The sequence below is a fragment of the Mobula birostris genome, chromosome 25, assembly GCF_030028105.1.
Source record: "Mobula birostris isolate sMobBir1 chromosome 25, sMobBir1.hap1, whole genome shotgun sequence".
NCBI lineage: Eukaryota > Metazoa > Chordata > Chondrichthyes > Myliobatiformes > Myliobatidae > Mobula > Mobula birostris.
The window spans coordinates 29,084,533-29,107,678 of NC_092394.1; the positions used below are offsets into that span (position 1 = coordinate 29,084,533).

General features: G+C 37.1%; 1 protein-coding gene across 2 annotated transcripts in view; it reads left to right on the forward strand.

Moving 5' to 3' along the window:
• Positions 1 to 23,146, forward strand: part of usp32 (ubiquitin specific peptidase 32) — a 152,399-nt gene that overhangs the window by 64,510 nt on the left and 64,743 nt on the right. For both annotated transcript variants that reach the window (XM_072242831.1, XM_072242832.1), the window contains exons 4-5: positions 8,678 to 8,796; positions 18,693 to 18,852. In XM_072242831.1, the coding sequence (XP_072098932.1) occupies positions 8,678 to 8,796; positions 18,693 to 18,852 (279 nt within the window). The remainder of the gene's footprint in view (positions 1 to 8,677; positions 8,797 to 18,692; positions 18,853 to 23,146) is intronic.

Here is a 23,146-nt window from a genome sequence, read left to right on the forward strand (position 1 = left end):
ATTGTGGTCTTCTGGTTAGAAAGTAGAGCATCCAATTGCAGTGGGAGGTAGAGAAGCCCAGGTTCTGTAGCTTATCAATCAGGACTCGGGGAATGATGGTGTTAAATTCTGAGCTACAGTCAACGTAAAGCATCCTGACTAGGTGTGTATATTGCCCAAGTGGTCTAAGGCCGTATGAAGAGCCATTGAGAATGCATCTCCCATAAACCTATTGTGGTGATAGGTAAATTTCAGTGAGTCCTGGTCCTTGCTGAGGCAGGGGTTGATTCTAGCCATGACCCAACCTCTCAAAGCATGTGTGAAAATGCAGATATTTTGCTCACCGTACTTCCTTTTCTCCCCGCTTTGTCTCTTCAAATAGTAATCCTGTAATTTGTAGTTCATCTCTTTATGATGAGTAATTTTCTTAAGAAATCAATTTCAAGTTTTGCCCACAACAGCCATTGTATTAACTGGTTTTAAGCATCATTCCAGTGTGATCTCTTGAGTATGGTTTTGCCATTCAGTTATATCTTAGGTGATCTGAATCACAAGTCCATGTAGTTATTTATGTTTTTGGATATCCTTGTCTAATAAAATTCTATTTGTCATGGCCATCCTCTCAAAGCTATCAAGATTTCTACCACACTCGAGTACAAAAATGCTCTTGATTTTATTCTTAAATGGTTCAATTCTAATTCTACGATTGTGCTCCCTTGTTTTAAATTCCTACCACCAGAAGAAGTATTTTTTCTGCATACTTTCAAATCTTAGTTTCTTTAAATATCAAGAAGTGCAAGCTATTGTTATACAATGTCTGTTAAACCTTAAGCCATTATGATTAGTTGTCCTTTCATTGTGGTATTGCCAGTCTCAAGAGTTTGCTGAATTATTGTTGCCAATGGTGATATTCGCTTATTGAATAATAATTTATTTGTAGCCTTGTCATTTTTCCAGCCACTTTCTAAGTTACTTCCTTGACTTAGAAAGTTACTAAGCTGCAGTGTGTCTCAGGTGACAGATAGCAAAGGCAATATCCTTCAACAACAGGAATTCTGCAGATGCTGGAAATTCAAGCAACACACATCAAAGTTGCTGGTGATCGCAGCAGGCCAGGCAGCATCTCTAGGAAGAGGTACAGTCGACGTTTCAGGCCGAGATCTTTCGTCAGGACTAACTGAAGGAAGAGTTAGTAAGAGATTTGAAAGTTGGAGGGGGAGGGGGAGATCCAAAATGATAGGAGAAGACAGGAGGGGGAGGGATGGAGCCAAGAGCTGGACAGGTGATAGGCAAAAGGGATATGAGAGGATCATGGGACAGGAGGCCCAGGGAGAAAGACAAAGTGGGGGGGGGGGAACCAGAGGATGGGCAAGGGGTATAGTCAGAGGGACAGAGGGAGAAAAAGGAGAGTGAGAGAAAGAATGTGTGTATAAAAATAAATAACGGATGGGGTACGAGGGGGAGGTGGGGCACTAGCGGAAGTTAGAGAAGTCGATGTTCATGCCATCAGGTTGGAGGCTACCCAGACGGAATATAAGGTGGTGTTCCTCCAACCTGAGTGTGGCTTCATCTTTACAGTAGAGGAGGCCGTGGATAGGCACGTCAGAATGGGAATGGGATGTGGAATTAAAATGTGTGGCCACTGGGAGATCCTGCTTTCTCTGGTGGACAGAGCGTAGGTGTTCAGCAAAGCACTCTCCCAGTCTGCGTCGGGTCTCGCCAATATATAGAAGGCCACATCAGGAGCACTGGACGCAGTATATCACCCCAGCCAACTCATAGGTGAAGTGTCGCCTCACCTGGAAGGACTGTTTGGGGCCCTGAATGGTGGTAAGGGAGGAAGTGTAAGGGCATGTGTGGCACTTGTTCCGCTTACAAGGATAAGTGTCAGGAGGGAGATCAGTGGGGAGGGATGGGGGGGACGAATGGACAAGGGAGTTGCGTGGGGAGAGTGATCCCTGCAGAAAGCAGAGAGACGAGGGGAGGGAAAGATGTGCTTAGTGGTGGGATCCCGTTGGAGGTGGCAGAAGTTACAGAGAATAATATGTTGGACCTGAAGGCTGGTGGAGTGGTAGATGAGGACCAGGGGAACCCTATTCCTAGTGGGGTGGTGGGAGGATGGAGTGAGAGCAGATGTATATGAAATGGGGGAGATGTGTTTGAGAGCAGAGTTGATAGTGGAGGAAGGAAAGCCCCTTTCTTTAAAAAAGGAGGACATCTCCCTCGTCCTGGAATGAAAAACCTCATCCTGAGAGCAGATGAGGCCACTCTGCTCCGTCTAGCGGAATTAGTCCTTACTCTTAATAATTTCTCCTTTGGCTCCTCCCACTTCCTCCAAACTAAAGGTGTAGCTATGGGCACCCGTATGGGTCCTAGCTATGCCTGCCTTTTTGTTGGCTTTGTGGAACAATCTATGTTCCGTGTCTATTCTGGTATCTGTCCCCCACTTTTCCTTCGCTACATCGACGACTGCATTGGTGCTGCTTCCTGCACGCATGCTGAGCTCGTTGACTTTATTAACTTTGCCTCCAACTTTCACCCTGCCCTCAAGTTTACCTGGTCCATTTCCGACACCCCCTCCCCTTTCTAGATCTTTCTGTCTCTGTCTCTGGAGACAGCTTATCCACTGATGTCTACTATAAACCTACTGACTCTCACAGCTATCTGGACTATTCCTCTTCTCACCCTGTCTCTTGCAAAAATGCCATCCCCTTCTCGCAATTCCTCCGTCCCCGCCGCATCTGCTCTCAGGATGAGACTTTTCATTCCAGGACGAGGGAGATGTCCTCCTTTTTTAAAGAAAGGGGCTTCCCTTCCTCCACTATCAACTCTGCTCTCAAACGCATCTCCCCTATTTCACGTACATCTGCTCTCACTCCATCCTCCCACCACCCCACTAGGAATAGGGTTCCCCTTGTCCTCACCTACCACCCCACCAGCCTCTGGGTCCAACATATTATTCTCCGTAACTTCCGCCACCTCCAACGGGATCCCACCACTAAGCACATCTTTCCCTCCCCTCCTCTCTCGGCTTTCCGCAGGGATCGCTCCCTACGTGACTCCCTTGTCCATTCGTCCCCCCATCCCTCCCCACTGATCTCCCTCCTGGCACTTATCCTTGTAAGTGGAACAAGTGCTACACTTGCCCTTACACTTCCTCCCTTACCACCATTCAGGACCCCAGACAGTCCTTCCAGGTGAGGCAACACTTCACCTGTGAGTCGGCTGGGGTGATATACTGCGTCTGGTGCTCCTGATGTGGCCTTCTATATATTGGCGAGACCCGACGCAGACTGGGAGACCGCTTTGCTGAACACCTATGCTCTGTCCGCCAGAGAAAGCAGGATCTCCCAGTGGCCACACATTTTAATTCCACATCCCATTCCCATTCTGACATGTCTATCCACTGCCTCCTCTACTGTAAAGATGAAGCCACACTCAGGTTGGAGGAACAACACCTTATATTCTGTCTGGGTAGCCTCCAACCTGATGGCATGAACATCGACTTCTCTAACTTCCGCTAATGCCCCACCTCCCCCTCGTACCCCATCTGTTACTTATTTTTATACACACATTCTTTCTCTCACTCTCCTTTTTCTCCCTCTGACTATACCCCTTGCGCATCCTCTGGTCCCCCCACCTTGTCTTTCTCCCTGGGCCTCCTGTCCCATGATCCTCTCATATCCCTTTTGCCAATCACCTGTCCAGCTCTTGGCTCCATCCCTCCCCCTCCTGTCTTCTCCTATCATTTTGGATCTCCCCCCTCCCCTTCCCACTTTCAAATCTCTTACTAACTCTTCCTTCAGTTAGTCCTGACGAAGGGTCTCGGCCTGAAACGTCGACTGTACCTCCTCCTAGAGATGCTGCCTGGCCTGCTGCGTTCACCAGCAACTTTGATGTGTGTTGCAATATCCTTCATATGGCTTAGTGCCCAAAATACTACACAATGAGATCTCCGTATTTCTGTGTCTTCCATGAATTATCCAATTTGGCCCTTTTTCACTTTTGATTATGAATTCACTATCACGTGGCAAAATTTTGGAATTGTTTTTGGAAGGTTACAAGATTAAGCTGAAACGAGATTATCTGACATTTTTGACTTGTAACAGCCGGTTGTGCTTGTCATCGGGATAAGGTCAATCATTTTGAGTACTGTTAACCTTTTCATAAACCTACAATTTCCCTTCCTAACCTCTGAATGGCCACTTCTAACTGTACCTGTATCATTATTAAGCAGTAACTATTAATTTTTGTTATTTGCTTATCTTTTGCCTTTTAATTTGCTTGCCCTATTTTAATATTGTTATTCCCATTATTGATTTCTACTATTTTAATTTTACTTATAATGCCTCTATCAAAAATTATTCTTCATTACACCTTGAGATTATAGATGTACATTAAAAGTCTGCAGTCTAATAATTTGGAAATCCCAGTGGTGCAGGATCTAGCTTAGAGGAAGCTCAGGGATTGGAGAGCAAGGCAATAGTGGGATAAGCGATGCTAAGCTAGTAATAATATAAAAAAAAATACCAAAAGTATTTTTAGATTTATAAAGAGTAAAAGAGGTGAGAGTAGGCATTGAACTGCTGGAAGAGTGTTGGAGAGTCAGAAGGAAGAGTGATTGTAGTTGCTATTACTAAGAAGATGGTGCTTGGGAAGCTGATAGGTCTGAAAGTGCATAGGTCACCTGGACTGGATAGACTAAACTCAGGGCTCTGAAAGAGGCAACGGAAGAGATTGTGGAGGCATTGGTAATGATCTTTCAAGAATTACTAGAATCAGGATTGGTCCCAGGGGGCTGAAAAATCACTCATGTCAGTCCAGTCTGTAAGAAGGAAGAGAAGCAAAAGACAGGAAATTATAGGCCAGTTAGCCTGACTTCTGTGGTAAGTAAAATTTTAGATTCTTAAAGCCATGGATACATTTCAATTATTCCTCTACAATTATCGTCAAATACTATAGGTTTATATGACAGTTCATTTCTGTGAGTCTGTGCCAACGTTTCACAGAGTATGATTCCCCTCCTCTCTTTATCTTTTCAAAGAGGTATTTAATATATATTTAAATCTTTATCACCTGTGCATGCAACTAAAAACAAGTCAAAGAATTAATGATTTATTTAGTTTTTTTTCACATTCATGGATAAATTTTATTCCAATTTTTGGGTAGTGACTTGTGAATTAAACGAGTGACTTTCCATTATCTGAACACCAGTAACACAGATTTATCTGTACTGTATCATTGTAGTAACCAAATCCAAATCCTAATCTTGTGAATCAAAATATCTTGATTCCCTTATCTTGCCTGTCACCCTGAATCTAGTGCTCAGATCATCAATCCATGTCAATAGAAGCAATCTGCTTTCATTTACTAGTCTAAATCCTCCCTCCATCAAATCTCTTGAACACTCTTAAGGTTAAGATCTTTTCTATTTATTTCAGTATGTTTTTCAGATAGTTAAAATTGCCCAATATTATTACATCTCTCTCCATTAATTTTTTTCCTACGTTAACTTTCTGGTTGCCTAGAACAGTTTTATTTCAGAACAAGATACATTAATTCTTCTCCTAGTAAACCAAGGAAGGATATTGTATTGTTGCTTTAAATTTGGACAGAGCTAAGAAGTTGTATTCCTTAGTGTAATAGGTGTAAGGAGCTTGTGAGGAAAGGGATGTTCAAAAGTAATGGAATAAAATTTTTTCATTTTGCTGAAATATGGAACACCATGTTATAAAGACTATTGGAGCAAATAATTTTTTATTGTCAAGTAGGAAAAGACTTTTAAATTAGAGCAATATGTAAAAGGGGTGCAGTTAAGATAAATGGTCACATTCTTTATCCCAGTCAAAAGGTGGAGGGCAAATGTGCAGCAGGAACCTGAGGGACAAGTTTTCCACTCAGGGATGGTGCATATAAGGAAAAATCTACCAGAGGAAATGTAGAGGTTGTAAAAATTGCCACGTTGAAAAGATGTTTGGACAGGTACATAGTTTTAAAAGCTTTAGAAGGATATGGCCTCAAGATAGGCAGATGCAACTAGCTAAGGTAGGCATTTTGGTCTGTATGATAAATTCAGTTTAAGGGACTACTTCCATGCTGTATAATTCCACAAAATCATCTGGGATTGATCTCAGTGATGTTCCAGAAATGTCATTAATATTATCCCTTTAAATTGTGAACCAATATTTCGATCTTTGTTTTCATGCAGAGATAGTATAGGTGAGGAAGTTATGTAATCTAATTCTTTTTTTTGTAATATAATTTTTATTGAATTTTCAAAAGGAATACATGAAAAAAAGAATCTACCCTCCCCCCTCCCCTTAACCCTCCCTCCCCCCTCCCCTTAACCCTCCCCCCCCCATATAAAGTCCTACCTAAAAAGAAAAAGAAAAAAGAAAGAAAGAAAGAAAAGAGCCGCCTGGGTATTGGAAGGTTTCCACATGCTCCATGGGATTCAAAATAAATTTGGTATAATTATTCGTTACTTTTCCCAAGTGACCAAAGTCTTTTTCGGAGCACTTAAATATGCCATCCTATCTTTTGTAAATAAGGGCGCCAAATATTCAAAAATGTTACATATTTGTCTCTTAAATTATAAGTAATTTTTTCGAGTGGAATAGAACTAGCCATTTCATTATTCCAACGATCCATACTTAAATACGAATCAGATTTCCAAGTAACTGCTATAGTCTTCTTAGCTACTGCCAATGCAATTTTTATAAATTCTTTCTGATATTTATTCAATTTAAGTTTCGGTTTTATCCCTTCAATATCACCTAATAGAAATAATACAGGGTTATGTGGAAGTTGAGTTCCAGTAATTTGTTCCAATAAAATTCTTAAATTTATCCAAAAGGGTTGAATTTTAAAACAAGACCAAGTAGAATGTAAAAAAGTACCAATTTCTTGATTACACCGAAAACATTTATCAGATCGATTTGAATTTAATCTATTTATTTTTTGCGGTGTAATATATAATTGGTGTAAAAAATTATATTGTACTAATCTAAGTCGAACATTTATTGTATTTGTTATACTGTCAAGACAAAGTCTTGACCAATTTGTTTCATCAATATTAATATTCAGATCTGTTTCCCATTTTTGCTTTGACTTATGGGTTCCTTGTTTAATTGTCTGTTCTTGAATCAAATTATACATACAAGAAATAAATTTTTTAATTTTCCCTTTTTGTATTAAAATTTCAATTTCATTAAGTTTTGGCAAAAACATTGTTTGACCCAGCTTACCTTTTAAGTAAGCCCTTAATTGAAAGTAACAAAAGGAAGTATTATTAGATATTTTATATTTATCCTTTAATTGTTCAAATGACATCAATATACCTCGTTCAAAACAATCTCCTATAAATTTAATCCCTTTTTGGTACCAATTATATAAAAGTCGATTGTCCATTGTAAAAGGAATAAGCCTGTTTTGGAACAAAGGCCTCCTTGCTAATAGAGACTTCTGTGTTTCATTATCAACATTTATCTTATTTCATAGATCAATCAAATGCGTTAATATAGGAGATTCTTTCTTTTCCCGTATCAATTTAGATTCCCATTTATATATAAAATCTTCAGGTCTATTTTCTCCTATCTTGTCTAGTTCTATTTTAATCCATGCTGGTTTTTGATCATCGAAGAAAGATGCAATAAATCTAAGTTGATTTGCTTTATAATAGTTTTTAAAGTTTGGAAGTTGTAACCCTCCTAACCCAAATTTACATGTCAATTTTTCCAATGATATCCTTGACATTTTACCTTTCCAAAGAAATTTTCTCACACATTTATTTAACTCTTGAAAAAATTTCTGTGGCAATTGTATTGGTAATGTTTGAAACAAATATTGTAATCTAGGAAATATATTCATTTTTATAACATTGACTCTACCTACTAATGTTATTGGTAATATCATCCATTTGTCAAGATCCTCTTGAATTTTTTTCAATAGTGGTAAATAATTAAATTTATATAAATTCTTTACATCATTATCAAGTCTTATACCTAAATACTTTATACCATTTACCGGCCATCTAAATTGGGTTACTAATCGACATTGACTATAGTCTCCTTTAGTAAGAGGTAAAATTTCACTTTTATCCCATGTAATCTAATTCTTTGAGTGAATGCCTGTCATTTATATTGATTTTCTTTTTCTAATAAGCTTTTGTTTTGGAATACTAAATAGTTAGCATACTGTATATCTCACTTTTATTTGGAGCCTTAATGAGTCTTCGCCAGGTGAAGAACCAAAAGCTGACTATGAATGTCTCATTTTATATGACAGAGCCCAAGGCAGTTTTTAGACTTGCTGATAAGAATTGTAATGTGCCTGCGGTTTTCTTTTCTTAAGATTCTGCAATAACAGAGATAAAGCCTGTTTATTATAAAAGTGTCACTTTGTTGCTAATACTAACACGAAACAAAATAATCTTTTAAAATTACATAGCTATGATATGGTATTATAATACATATTTAGGGAAGTACAAGGAAACTTCAGCAAAACTTAACAGCTTGCAAAATAAGCATCCACTGAGATTGTTGCATTCTACCTCTGATCTATTATTTTTACTGTCTGAATTTAAGGTGCTGAAGTAGATGGGGGAGAAAATGATGACATAATTTAAAGAAACCACCACTTCCATCAAAAATGATAATGTTTTATCAACTGCACTTTAATTTGTATATTTGTGTTACAGATATTTTTAACCTCTTTGCTAATGAATCTGGGAGCTATGTTGTACGAGAGGAGATGGAAACAATGTTACGAGCTTGTGATGGAGAGGTTCAGCTTGGAGTCAAAAAGTGCTTTATGGAGGTAGGCATTTTAAAGCTTTGCATATGAATTAATCCAATAATTCAAATTAGAAACAAAACAAAGGAGTTGCAAATTAATATTTCACCTGTGACCCTTTTATGAAAAAAAAATGTGAGCAATGAGCTGCTTTTAAGAAAGAAGATGGGGGCAGTAGGACGTGCACTGAAGGAGAAAGAATTGCAAGTAATTAATATGGAGGATTTGAAATAGATGAACTGACTTACATTCAAGGAAGAATGGGCAGGAGAATTGGAGGAATATGAAGCATGGAAACGAACAGCAAATGGGTGAGCAATTAATTTGGGTAAGCAAGAGGTGAAAAACATAAAATCTGACAGAGTAGTTGTCAGTGTGTGATTTTACCTGTATCTTGCACCTACTTTTTTTGGTCTTTGTTTCTGCTTGCACAATGAACCTTGTAAATAATGACCTTAATTGTTTTCACAAATGATTTGCCCATATCTCAGTTTGACTTTTCCATCTGTTCTTGTAAAGCTGAAGGAACAATGTTCAAGGTATTCTCCAATCATCTGGTTTTAATATAAACCAATAAATTGTATCTTCACAACTGCTTACATTTCCTTACCTGCAATAAATGCTTATTTTCAGAACTTCTATGAATAGAAGGAGTAGCAGCACTTTTATGGAGGTAATCTGACATTAAGATCTTTCTAGTTCGCCCAAGGGAAGTGAAGAAGTGAATCTCTTGTGTTTAGTAGTAAATAGTGCTTAAATTTTAAATTAATACTATACCATTGTTGTCAAAAATAAACTCAAATGGATCATTTTATGACATTTTTCAGTTAAGACTATTGATTTTGGGTTATTATTGTCACATGTACCAAGATACAGTGAGAAATTTGGCTTGCTTGCTGTTTATACAGATCAGATCATTGCACACTTCATTGAGGTACAATAAGGTTTTAAAAAAAGATCTAATTCTGGAGGCCTTCAGGAATTACTAATTTTTGTTTATAGAGCAAGTGAAGAAATAAGTTACTTTTAATGCTAATTTCCCTACAGTTCTAAAGGTCTGATCTGAGTTCAACTTTTATTTTTGGCAACTGTCCCCTCAACTGGCCAACTCTCCTGAAATTTACCCATCTCTGTGGCATTTTTGTTCTTCAAGAAAATAGCCTTTCTTTAAATTTCTTGATCATCCACCCAAATATAAAATGTACCCAATACCATATTTTGATTGAGAACTCTTTTATGAACGCGCCTTGTCATGTTTTGCTACATTAGGGGTGCTTTATAAAATACAATTTTTTTTGCTCTCTCAACATTTTTCATTGGCTTTAAATTGAAATATGCTTTGTCAAAAAAAGGTATTTAAAGTTTTACTATATGTCAAGGTAGTTCTTACTTGTGCAAACTAATATTAGCCAGGGTATGTGATGATGTCAGTCAGTTTGAATAAAAAAAACTTTCCACTCAATACTTCTGACCACTCTTTTGCCTTTAAGATCACACTTGGGGAGGAGCAAAGATTTGCAAAATAACTGATTACGTAATAGGAATTTTGAGTATTGCCAGCTGTAATCGCATTCATTGGATGTTTTAGGTTCCTCTTTCATAGTTATTTGTGTGATTCCTATTGGGGTTTCCCCCAACAACTTGCGCACACATGTGTATTTAATCACTGCAGACAGATTTAGAGGGAGAAATTCCTTGACAGTGCACATATTAAAGAATGCAATTTATAATTGATTGTGCCTCTGTTGTGTAAAGTAAATTTGTAATATGTATGTGCCCTGATGGGTGATAAGACTGTGTGTTGGATATTATAAAAATAGTCTCTTTTTGAATAAGTAAAAAAAGGATTATTTAAAGAATGGTGGCACAGTTGGTAAGTAATAGTTTTACGTCATTAACATGAATTAACATGAATTTTTTTTTGACAGAAATTTGTATTGTAGCTTTAAACATTTGATTAAAGTAGGATTCATAAGTTTCTTAATTGATTCTGTTGGTGTGAGGCTTCCCGAGGCATTTTGGTTACATTGAAATTGTAGCGCAAGCGTATGGTTTTGAAATTATGCTACCGCGATATTTTTAACTGGATTGTTCAGTGATGTATGTAATATTGTTTAATAGTTTTATACCATAAAAAATTCTTACTAATTTTCCCCAGTTTGAGGTTTATTTTAGACCGGAGCTTTATTTCAAAATTTTTGCCAAACACAGTCCCAATTTTTGTGGGAACTTCTGCAAGCCAGACAGAATATTGTATGTAAAGTACCTGGGATTATGATTGCACATTGATTTTCTTTACAATTATGTTACCAGAAGAAACTATCACATTACTGAAAGAAACCAGCAAATAGACATCATATTGATGAGTAATGTGGTTTAGTTAATATGGAACTATGAAAACTTAAGTTTATAATGCAAAAATTGGTTTAATATTTTATAACAATTTAAATTTTGACAAATTAGATGTACTTAATATGACATAAAGGCCATCTGGCCCATGGAGTTCATGTCAACTTGCAGCAGTTCAATTCCATCAGTCACTGTCTCATTCATCCTCATCTTATTCGCCTGCAACAACTTCTCTTCCACGTGTACACCAATTTTTCCTTTTGATTATTTTGTCATTCACCTAAACCAAGGGGAAATCTACAATAGCCAGGTAATTTACCAGCACATCTTTAGGATATCAGAGGCAACGAAAGTACCTAGACGAAGGTTTATCAGAGCTAATCATTAATTTAATATGACTGAAGTCATATTTGCAAAATATGCCATTTGTTATTTAAGAACTTAAATAAAATTGGGTCCAAGTAAGTTTGGTAGTTATTGAAACTGGTGATTAATACCAGCATCATTATCAAATGAATTGATTGCCAATCTTTTAATGGTAAAACTATAGCTTGAAACAGACGAGTGAGTTGATACCTGGTCTGCATGTTTTAGGTAGCAGAATACGCAGACCATTTGTAAATGATTAAGGGTAAAGTCTTCCATCTCAAATATTTAATAACTATAATGACTGCAGTAGGAATTATTTTTTTCCAAAGATTTAAAGGTTGTTCTAAAGTACTCCAAAGAACTAAGAAACTTGAATACAACAGTTTATAAAGAAATTGGGAAATTTCAGAATGTCATACTATGTTACGTAATATGCTTTTACAAGTGAAATTGGAAAAGAGGAAAGTGAAAGTGAAGTAATGTTTTTTTGCAATTTATTTTTTATTTTTGGCTGCTTTCTTTTCTATGTATTGGGATTTCCCTCAGGAGGGTTTGGGAGATTTTGTTTCCTCTGTTGTCAGAGAAGAAACAATAATAGAAATCAATCTGATTCCTGAATGAAAATTTCCAGTTGTCATCAGTATGAATATAAAGAAATTAAATCTCAGCATTACCAAGGACTGTAAATGCTTCTATAGTTTCTTTTGATCTTAAAATTATCAACCCTTACCCTTGCACTCACTGAGCAAGAATGGTCACCTTCACTTCACAAGGCAAAGCACTATGTGACAACTTGAATTAATTGCAGAATGTTTTGACAATCCATTCATAGTTAGCAGAACTTGTTGAAATCCACTCATTTGAAGATGAAAGACTATATTTGATTATGAGCAGCTTCTAACCTCACATGAATGACTTCAAAATGTGTTTCCTTGAATTCCTACTACCTCCAGATATACTTGACCTAAATACTAGTTTTTTTTTCATTCAGTGAGTCAGAGGGTAAGCCTACATTCATCTCCTACTCCAGTTTCTGATGAATCAGTTAACAATCTGGTGTTCAAAGGAATATAGATGGGCTGATAATAAAATTATTAGATGTACTTTTAATGAAGATAAAATTTATCTTCAACCTTGCGTTCACCAGGATTGATTACATCCACTTCTGCAGCGTAGTGTCCTTTTCAGTAAAACACAGATCCCTAACTTATCTAGAGATCTGAGGCTACATCCACACTACGCCGGATAATTTTGAAAATGCCGGTTTTGAGTAAAAATGACAGGTGTCCACACCATGCATTTTTCAAGATATCTCTGTCCACGCCAAAATGGATATTTGGGCGAATCTACTACTGGGCCTACACAGACACAACTACAGAAAACAAGCGAAGAGGAAACGGTATAATATTTACGTTTCCGTGGTGGCATTGTGCTATTTCCATAGAACAAAACTAGAGTACCAACAACAACAGAGAAAGAAAGTTTTCAACAATGACTTCGAGGAATACAAAGCAACCTCCGCTGGAAAAATCAGACCGGACTTCTCTGTTTAGACAGACAATGAGGTCGAGTTGTTTCTGTGAGTTACAAACGACGACAAAGTCAGCAAAGCAGGAGGGATGCTTAATTCCAAACAAAGTATTAATGTAGACAATAAAGTAAACAACACACGCATGAAGCCGTCCTCTACCCAAGATCAACAAGTGAGTGGAATCTTCTGCCGCCAGACCTGCACAGTATTTCTGACATTAATATTTTTAAAGATAGACTCAATCAAATCAATTTAGGAGATCTAGTCAAAAAAGCTCACTTTACAATTTAACTCTCACACCGACTGCGCGTTATAACGGTGGTGGTCAGTCAGTGACAGTGCCGGCCTGGAGACCCCGGGGTACAGGAGATTGAGGGTACGACCACCGCAGACTGGGAGACCGGAGGGTACGGGCAGAAGAACAGAGGATGCAAACAGAGAAACCGAGGGGACCAGCTTGAAAGCCACCTCCAGTTTAAATTCCATGCGAAATATTTTGGAGGATCAAGAACCAAGAACAGCCGTCCGGCAGTGCTTGTGCAGCACCAAGTAGAAGCAGAAAAAGCATTGATGTTTTGGTGTTGTCATGACAACGTTTTAAAATCTCTCCGTTTACCCCGTACACACTACAACGCGAAACAATGGTTTTCAAATTTACACACTCCGGAGAGTGTTTTCGAAAATCTCTGTTTTAGGGGGATGAAAACGCCAGTTCAGTGTGGACGGAGGGTCAAAACGAAGAGAAAAAACTTCGTTTTCAAAATTATCCAGCGTAGTGTGGACGTAGCCATGTCTGTCTTTCATTTTCATTGTTATTCATTATTAAGTGAAAAATCTTCCAAGATAATTAACAAAGTAATTTACTTTGGAGCCACAATCCCTTTGATGCTGATGCATGTATTCTTAAATTTACATAAAATTACTTGAAAGCTAGGAAACCATATTACATTGTTGAAATGGGTATCCCGGTACACTTGTCACCAGAACCGGAGTAGAAAGCCAGCTTATTTTGATGTTCGTAATTTTATAGTTGTAGAATTCATGATGTAAGTCTAGGCAGGCACTTTTCAAATACATTGTAGTAAGCATATACAGTGGATTCCAGTTAATAAGGCAATCGGTTAATCAGGGCAGCAGTTTATTTGAAACGACTCTTAAAGAACAAAAACTAATGGTCGGGATTCCTTTTGTTCATTTGGAACATAATGCTGCTTAACTGGAGCAGGAGACTTGAAGTTTTAAACTAGAGTTAGACACTACACTGTACTTAGAGTGAACAGTTTTTAAATAGCATTAGTTGTGTGTGATTGTGTTGAAAAAGCAGTGATTTTTGTCACTGATACTTGTGAGAAATGGCCAGGACTAAAAATGAAATTATTTCACTACTTCAAGTTAGGAACTATGAAAAATTTGAAAGTATCAACAGTCATCTTGAATATTACAATAAAAATGAAGAATTGGTGGATTCAGTCATTGAAAGGATTGTATGAAAGCAGACTATTATCTGCACTTAGGTGCATGAGCTAACTTTATTCATTTACAGTCAGTCAAAAGAACACAGCAGTGTACACTGGATTAATTCCTCTGTCGTTAACTATTTAAAAACTAAAACACAATTTAATAGATCTGTGGTGGTATTGATAGAGTTCTAATTTGTTCTGATTTTCATTTATATACATAATTAGTTACTCATTATACGTTTTTAACTACTTCCATGAAACCGGCTAATTGGGGCAGCGGCTTAATTAGGCTAGTCTCAATGTGCCCCAATTAACTGGAACCCACTATCTGGTAAAATTAAAGTTTGCTGGCTATGCATTGAAAAATTAGAAATTTTGTTATTAAACCTGTACACAAGTTCTTTCTTTTTTACAGAACTATATATTATTTCCAGTTAAGGCTGAGATATTTAAGTAGAGCTGAAAATTAATTGCTATTAATGGACAGGATGGATGTAAAGTGAAATTAATATTTATTTAATGTAATTATTGTGCTGTTTGTCTTGACTTAAAAAGAAGGCTCAGAAAATCAGAATCCTGACATTAAAGGAATTATTATTAAAATATTCTGTGTAAAGGAATCGGAGCGCAGCTAACAACATGATTTTTCGGTTACCCTGTTTTTATTGTTGTAACAAAGGTATTTTTTATTGTACCATTACATCTTGAAACGTAACAGCAAGTTTTGAGTTACACATCTGGATTATTTAACATCACATTGTGAACCTGCTGACAGCTCTTAAGTTTTTAAGCTATTGGAATCACAGAAATTAATTGAATTATAATGAGCTTAGGCTATTTGTGAACTGTTCTCACTTCAAATTACTGTGAAATTTATAAGTGGCACAGAAAGCTGTGGTTAGTGATCTAAAACATTCCCTGAAATTTAATTAATTTTATGTACAGTGCACCTAGTGTGTAGTGTAATTTTATGCTCCTGCACCTAGTGCAGATAATGGTCTGCTTTCATACAATCACTTCTGTACAGTGCCTTGAAAAAGTATTCAGCCCCCACCTCACATTTTACTGACTCATTTTCTAAATTTAAAATATAAAAAAGTAAGTTTTTTTTTGGCTAATCTACAAAGTATTGTGCATCATGCCAAGTTAAAATGAAAAAATCAAAACCTAATCAAGAATTTACTGAAATTTTTAAACTAAAATTGTGAAGATGAAAAAGTATTCATCCCCTTTTGTGATTACTAAGCTAACTTTCCTAAGGTGCAATGATGTGTATACCTTGCCAACTCACCCAACTTGTTGCAGAAAATTGAAGGATCACTAGTTTTCTATGAATTTATGAAAACAAATACCCCCTCCCTCTGTAAGGTCCAACAGTGTAGTAGGTTCTCAACAAACCAAATCAGGATGAAAACAAAGGAACACTTCTTGAGTGGCCCAGTCAGAATCCTGACCTTAACCATATTAATCATCGGCAAGACCTCAAGACTGCTATCCACTACCACTCCCCAACTAACCTGGCACAGTTTGAGCAATTGTGCAAGGAGGAATGGTCAAATCTTGCTCCATCACGCTGTGCAAAGGTAAAGGAGACTTATCCTAAAACAAAATACCGGCTGTAATAGCTGCGAGAGATTGTTCAACTAAGTACTGAGCAAAGAGTGAATACTTTTGAACTGCTGACATTTCAATTTTTGAATTTTTAGTTATTCATGCTTTACAATTTTCCCTGTTTTTTTTTGGCTATACTGTGTGGGGGTGGGGGCAACAGAGCATGTGATTAACAAATAAAAGTTCTCAGTTACATTGAGCAAAATCCCTGGTTGTAGTATTCACTTATGTGAACAAAGGGTTTGGGGCTGAATACATTTAAAAGGTCCTGTATGTTGATTGTAGTTTTCCCCAAGTGTTTCAAAATATAATGAGTTTTTCATCACACCACTCATCTTAAGTCCATGGGTAAAATGATTCCCAAACTTGGTGATTTGAGCTTTGGCAACAATTTTCTGTCTGCACTTTTTGGACTCTTTGTGGACTTGGTAATGGAGACCAAGTGTGTGCAGTTTCTCTGCCTGCTGAAGGTATATCAGGTTGTACTTACAAATCCAAAAGCAAATCTACTTCACAAATAAGACAACATCTGCAGATGTTGGAAATCCAAGCAACACACACAAAATGTTGGAGGAGTGCAGTAGGCCAGGCAGCATTGATGGAAAACAGTGCAATCAGTGCCAAGATCCTCCTTCAGGACTGGGAGAAGAAAGATGGAGACAGAGGAAGAAAGTGGGGAAAGGGGAGAAAGAACCACAAGGTGATAGGTGAAACCAGGAAGTGGGGGAGGGGTGAAGAAAAGTGCTGGGAAGTTGATTGGTGGAAGAGAGACAGGGCTGGAGAAGCGGGAATCTGATAGGAGAGGACAGAAGGCCATGGAGAAAAGAAAAGGGGGGAGGAGCACCAGAGGGAGGTGATAAGGTGAGAGAGAGAAATGGGAATGGTGAAGTGGGGGGGGGGGGGTGCATTAATGGAAGCTCTAGAAATCGATGTTCATACAATCAGGCTGGAGGCTACTTCTCATTAGGGGTAAGTTCCTCTTGGAAGGTGTTCATTAATTGCTTCCAACAGATTAGGAAAATAAGGTTCACACATCAAAGAGTCTCGGCCGGAAACGTCAACTGTACCTCTTCCTAGAGATGCTGCCTGGCCTGCTGTGTTCACCAGCAACTTTGATGTGTGTTGCTTGAATTTCCAGCATCTGCAGAATTCCTCGTGTTTAGGAGGAAAATAAGGTTATTGATTTCCAAGTTGCTTGCTTTCAGATTTTATTTTATACTTTTTAATGTACTACCTAACTTTATTGTTGAGGTCATTCTTCTTAAAGTATCTTTTGTGATGATCAGCACCTTTTCTGATTACCTAATGATTTCCTAGACAATGACTGCTTTAATAACACTGGATCTCCTGTCAGCATACAACCCACATATTTTTAAATACAGTGGATTTCAGTTAATTGGACCATTAGTGTAGTTGCTTATTTGGGACAACTCATAAAGAATAAAAACTAATGGTGAAAATAGCTGGGATTCTCTTAATTTACTTGGGACACTATGGCACTTAACCACTGCAGAGCATTTATAATTAGTGTCAGTTGCGTGTACATGTGTGGTCGTTAGACACAACATCGTACTTTGAGTGAATAGTTTTTAAATAGCATCAGTTGTGTGTGTTTATATTTTAAAAAAACAAAAAAAAACAGCTATTTTTGTCACTGATTGTTGACAAAAAGTAAACAGTAAGATCATTCAGAGCTCTGCTCACGGCAATTTCAAGCAGTAACTATGGCTTGTAACCATTTCACTACTTCAAGTTAAGAAACTATAAAGAATTTGAAGGTATCGACAATCATCTTAAATGTTACAATGAAAATGAAGATTTTGGAGATGCAGTTGTCGACAGCATTATATGAAGGCAGTCCATGATCTGCTCAGGGTGTCTGCTGATTTTGTTCATTTACAGTCAAAAGAATGCCACACACATGAATTCCTCCATCAATAGCTTAGGAACTTAGACAGTTTTATAGTACTGTGGTAGTATTAGTAGTGTTCTGATTCGTTCTCTATTTCATTTAAATACATAATTTGTTACTCAGTTTGTTTTTTTTTTTGTTTACATGTATGTATATAGACACATACCCTTTAAGTGTGTGTGTATTTATTTATTAAATATCGTATACCATACCTTTGAAACTATTTCCATGAAAGTTCGATAATTGGACCAGTGGCTTAATTGGGCCAAAATGTTCTGGTCCAGATGTGTCCCAATTAACCAGTATCCACTCTATTTTTCTAAATTTTTCTCTCCATGCTGCTGAAGGTACTCTCTCAAATGTGGAGATCATAAATTATGTCAAATATATAAAATAACATTTAGAAACATCTTTAAAACTTCAAACATTTGATATTTGCTTAATGTTGAGACATCGTATATTTCACAGTCTCTGAAACTGAAATACAGATGATCCACTATTTTGCTATTGAATTGATGCTATCTATATTCACAAACTCAACACAGACCCATTAAAAAGACACCTGTGATAGCTCGGGTTACTTGTGCTAATTTTAATTATGATTAAGTTCTGAATTTCAGTTCTATGTATGAATATGTTGATCTTGGTGTGAAAACAATTCCAATTTGATATTTTGGTTTTATTTCAGGGAGAAAAGGTAAATTATGAGAAATTCAAGAACTGGCTCCTTCAGAATAAGGATGCATTTACATTTGCTCGCTGGCTGCTGTCGGGGGGAGTATGTATCACTCTTACTGATGATAGCGATACCCCTACCTTTTATCAAACTCTGGCTGGAGTCACACATTGTAAGTATTTTTTCTCTAAGGAATCTGTGATATTAAATTTGTTGACAACCTAGCTATTTACTACCAGCATTTGAGATGTAGCTGGATGAAATCTTACTAAATTCTGCAGGCAGACCTCTCTTTTTGGTGAAGAATCCATTTATCCATGCTTGCTATTGCTATTGCGTTTTTTCTCACTCTGCTTTTTACCTCAACAAGCAGATGATTGAAATGGGTGTCATTATTTGCCCATGACACAAAGGTAACTGTGTCTAAGGATTAACTTAACTGATGGGGAAAAACAGTAAAATTTTCCCTTGCAATTACATCAGAAGTGGATGCACTGCCCACTACTTCTCCTGAATACTTTCACTTCCCGTTTGTGATCTCTTCAACATTATTTGAATTCCATTATTTGAATGTAAAACATAAGCTAGCAACTGTTTTTTTGGAAGATTTTACATCTCAATTTATATTTTTGTAACATTGGATAATTAATAATCTGGTTTGCTCAAAGATAGTGGTAAAGTTTTGTTTTATACAAAATCAATCTTTTCATCTACACAGAATATTGGAAGCTTTGCAGACCATCTGATTTCCCTTAAGATTCTAATTTAATCAAGACGGAAATCTTGTTGGAATATTTTGAAATCTCCCAGCTTTTGGGCATACATTAGCGATTTTGATTTAAATAAATTAAAATACATGGAAATGTTTAAAAGTATACTAGAACCTTAAGAGAAGTATGAAGCATTGATACACATACAATAGCTGTGCAAAATTTCACATATGATGCATCTACAAATTGTATTTTAAAGAAAATCTGAGTTGAAAGAGATTAAATTATAGGGAAATTAATTCATCAGATATTCAAAAGATTGTTTCAAATAATTTGGCACATCATTGGCATGTTCCTGAGTTGTACTGTTCTGTGCTTGAAGACTTTGAAGTTAGTATTTGTTGATGTTTGTTATGTAACACTTGTGGCTATTGGTACATTGTATAGTAAGCAATCTGCATGTTGGAGATTCAGGAGGATGTGACTCAAATTTGAAATTAAACGTGAGAAAAACAGTAGCAGACCTAATGCTTGGAAGTGCATAAGGAAGATGATGGATATTGACCTCATGGCCACAAACAGATTGGTAATATGCAGTATATGACAAAATGTGGCAAACGAAATTCATCACAGACATGAGGAAATCTATTTTTGTAGGAAGAAAAAGGACAGGCTATACTCGCACTGTAATGCATACTTCAAGACAGTGGAAGAATGATGTTACCCAAAGGTGTATGTTTTAAGAGTTTTGAAGGCAGCAAAGCAGATTCACAAAGGTTAGGATTTTGAATGCTTTGCCTTGAAAGTGAGAACAGATTAATATGAAGTGCCAGGAATCAAATATTTAAATAACATCTGTACTGTCCTTGGGTTCCCTCAAATAATTCTGTTCACTTGGCTATTATGGACCAATATAAGACTTTAAATGAAGGGCATTTTTTTAAAATACAGATATTTTCTGTTTGAGAACCTTGAACTTTGCACTGCAATATCCTGCATGCACCATTTTAAAAAAGCAGTAGAATAAATACAAAACAATGCAAAAGTTGGAAATTTGAAAGAGAAGTGATATAATTTCATAAATTTAAAGAATGATGGTTTATCAGGAGAGTGTCCATTTATTCCTGATCTTCATAATAAACAACATTCTGACATGTGTTTATATTCATACATTGTTGTGCTGCTCTTCTGAAGGTATTTATGGAGAAATAGCCACTTTATCGCTTTATATGATGAGTGATAATACTCTTCCTTTGTAACAAAGATCTTTAGATTCACCTTTCCCTGTAACAAAACATTGTGTTCCATCAATACTTACTATTTAAAGACTTGTGTTGTCTTATTTGTCACAGAGAGCAATTGAACTTCATATCAAATGAATTATTTGATATATTCACTATTAAAGACCTTCAGAGTTGGAATGAAACTATTAATAGTATCCCCCTATGAGATGTATAGCTTTCTTGTTGTGTCTTGATGAATCTAATTTGTGTACTTCCTTCAGGTTCAACAACCTTTTAAATCTGGCAAATAAAACTACATTATTATATTCTAACCATGGTCTAACTTGTAATTTTACAAACTTATTCTTAATCTTGCATTCAGTGCTCTTAATTAAAAGACTCAATATTTTTTTAAAAACCTATTTCTGGACTAACATTTCATTGATTTGAATTGCAGTTTGTAGACTATGAATTGTATTTCTATGCTTCAGCTTAGGGACAATACGGTTACACTTGTGCACCAATTATGGTTGTATTTAATTCTTTAGATAAGTGAGAATTGCTTTACTGGAGAAGCATAGCTGGTATTAATCCACTTTTAGTTGCAGTTACATCATTTAATGTGATGTGCTTAATTGGTCAATGCACACAACTAAGAGACGCAGATATTACACCAAACACTAAAGAACAAGGTAAGTTATTCTGCAAAGATTTGTACTCTGCCCAGCAATTGGCATTTTGTAATTGTAATCCATAATGAAATTGGTTATAAATTCATACACCTAGGACATTAGCGAGTCTAAAATCTAAAAATTACATTAAAATATCTATAATTATCAATATATCCTCGGTCATTCGATCTTCATTAGGGCCTCCTGTCCTAAACATGGTTATTTGCAAATTCTTTTCACTCTTTTTGGTTATTTCATGTGGACTTGTTTAATCTGGAGTCTTATGCTACTATGTAAGTTGAATAGGTGTGTGGCTAAATGTAGATTCTTATTCTGTTCCTGCAGAAATGGATGCATGAGTGATTATGCCTTTTGTAATTTGAAATCGTAAGCAAGTTATCCACCCAATTTGATCTATGTATAGCTGCTTGGTATGGCCAGCGTGGAATTTGACTATCTGTGACTGAAGACATACAAGATAGATACAGCTACTAGTAATGTGATACCATGGAGCTTCTCCAAGCAACTGGGGAGTTTGACAGACTTCGCAGTATGACAATTCTCAGACCTGACGTTTAGACTTAATAAGATTTATGTTATTCTTAAAGAACTCTGTTTCCCACAAAGTTGATATTTACTGTCCACCCCTGATTAATTGAATGATTTGCTATTTCTTAATTCTATTCCAGTACTTTCTCTGCAGCCTTACAAGGTAACTTATTCCTGCAGCCCTTCTTTAATAAAGAAACAGCACTAATGATCCTCTACTCATCTGGCACCACACTTGTAGTCAATGAAGATGGCGGGGGGTTTGGGGGGAGAGAGGGGATTTTAAAAAACTGTTCATACTACAGCTCTCTTCTCCCTTGCTTCTCTTAGTAATCTGGGACAGATCTTAGACAGATCCTGGAAATAGCAACCTTTCTGTATCCCATAACATCTAACACCATTTCCTTGTTAATACTGACTTACTGCAAATGATCCACATACCCCCAACCCCCCCCCCCACCCCGTGCTCACTAGTTTCCGTGTCCTTATTGATAAATGTAGGTGAGAAATACTCATTTAGGACATCACCTGGCTTCATTCACAAATTTCCCCGTTTCCTTGGCTACCCTCCTGCTCATGAATGTCTAGGTATTCTCCTTAACCTAGCTTGCCAAGAAGATTTCCTAGCTCCTTTTTGCCCTCCTACCTTTCTTTAAATTATCTCCTATATCCTCTATTCCTCAAGAGACTCCCTCAGTCTTAGTTGCCTATACATGCTTATCTTAGCAGGGAAAATCAAGCCTTTTTAGGATATGTTTTTTTTTAATTGATGAGCAGGCCCTAGTATTTGTACAGAAACAGAGTTCCTCTTGTCCTCACCTACCATCCCATGAGCCTCCACATCCAACACATCATTTTCCGCAGCTTTCTCCTTATCCAACAGTATGTTACCACCAAACTATATCTTTACCTTTCTCCTCCCCCTCCACTTTCCATAGGATCACTCCTTCTGTGATTCTCTTGTCCAGTCACCCCTTCACGTAATCTTCCTCCCTGCAAACAGCCAAAACCTGCCCATTCACCTTCTCCCTCCCCTCCATTCAGTGCCCCAAATGGTCCTTCCAGTTGAGGCAACGTTTCATATGTGAATCTGCTGGGATTGTCTTTTGTGTCTAGTGCTGCTGATGTGACCTGCATTGGTGAGACCTGTCATAAATTGGGGAACCTTCGATAAACAACTCTGCTTCATCTGCCAAAGCGGAACTTCAGGTGGCCAAGCATTTCCCATTCCCATTCTGAATGTCGGTACATGGCCTCCCTCTCCCTCTCCTTTAACTCCCCACTTTAGCCCCTTACATCTTCTTACTTGCATG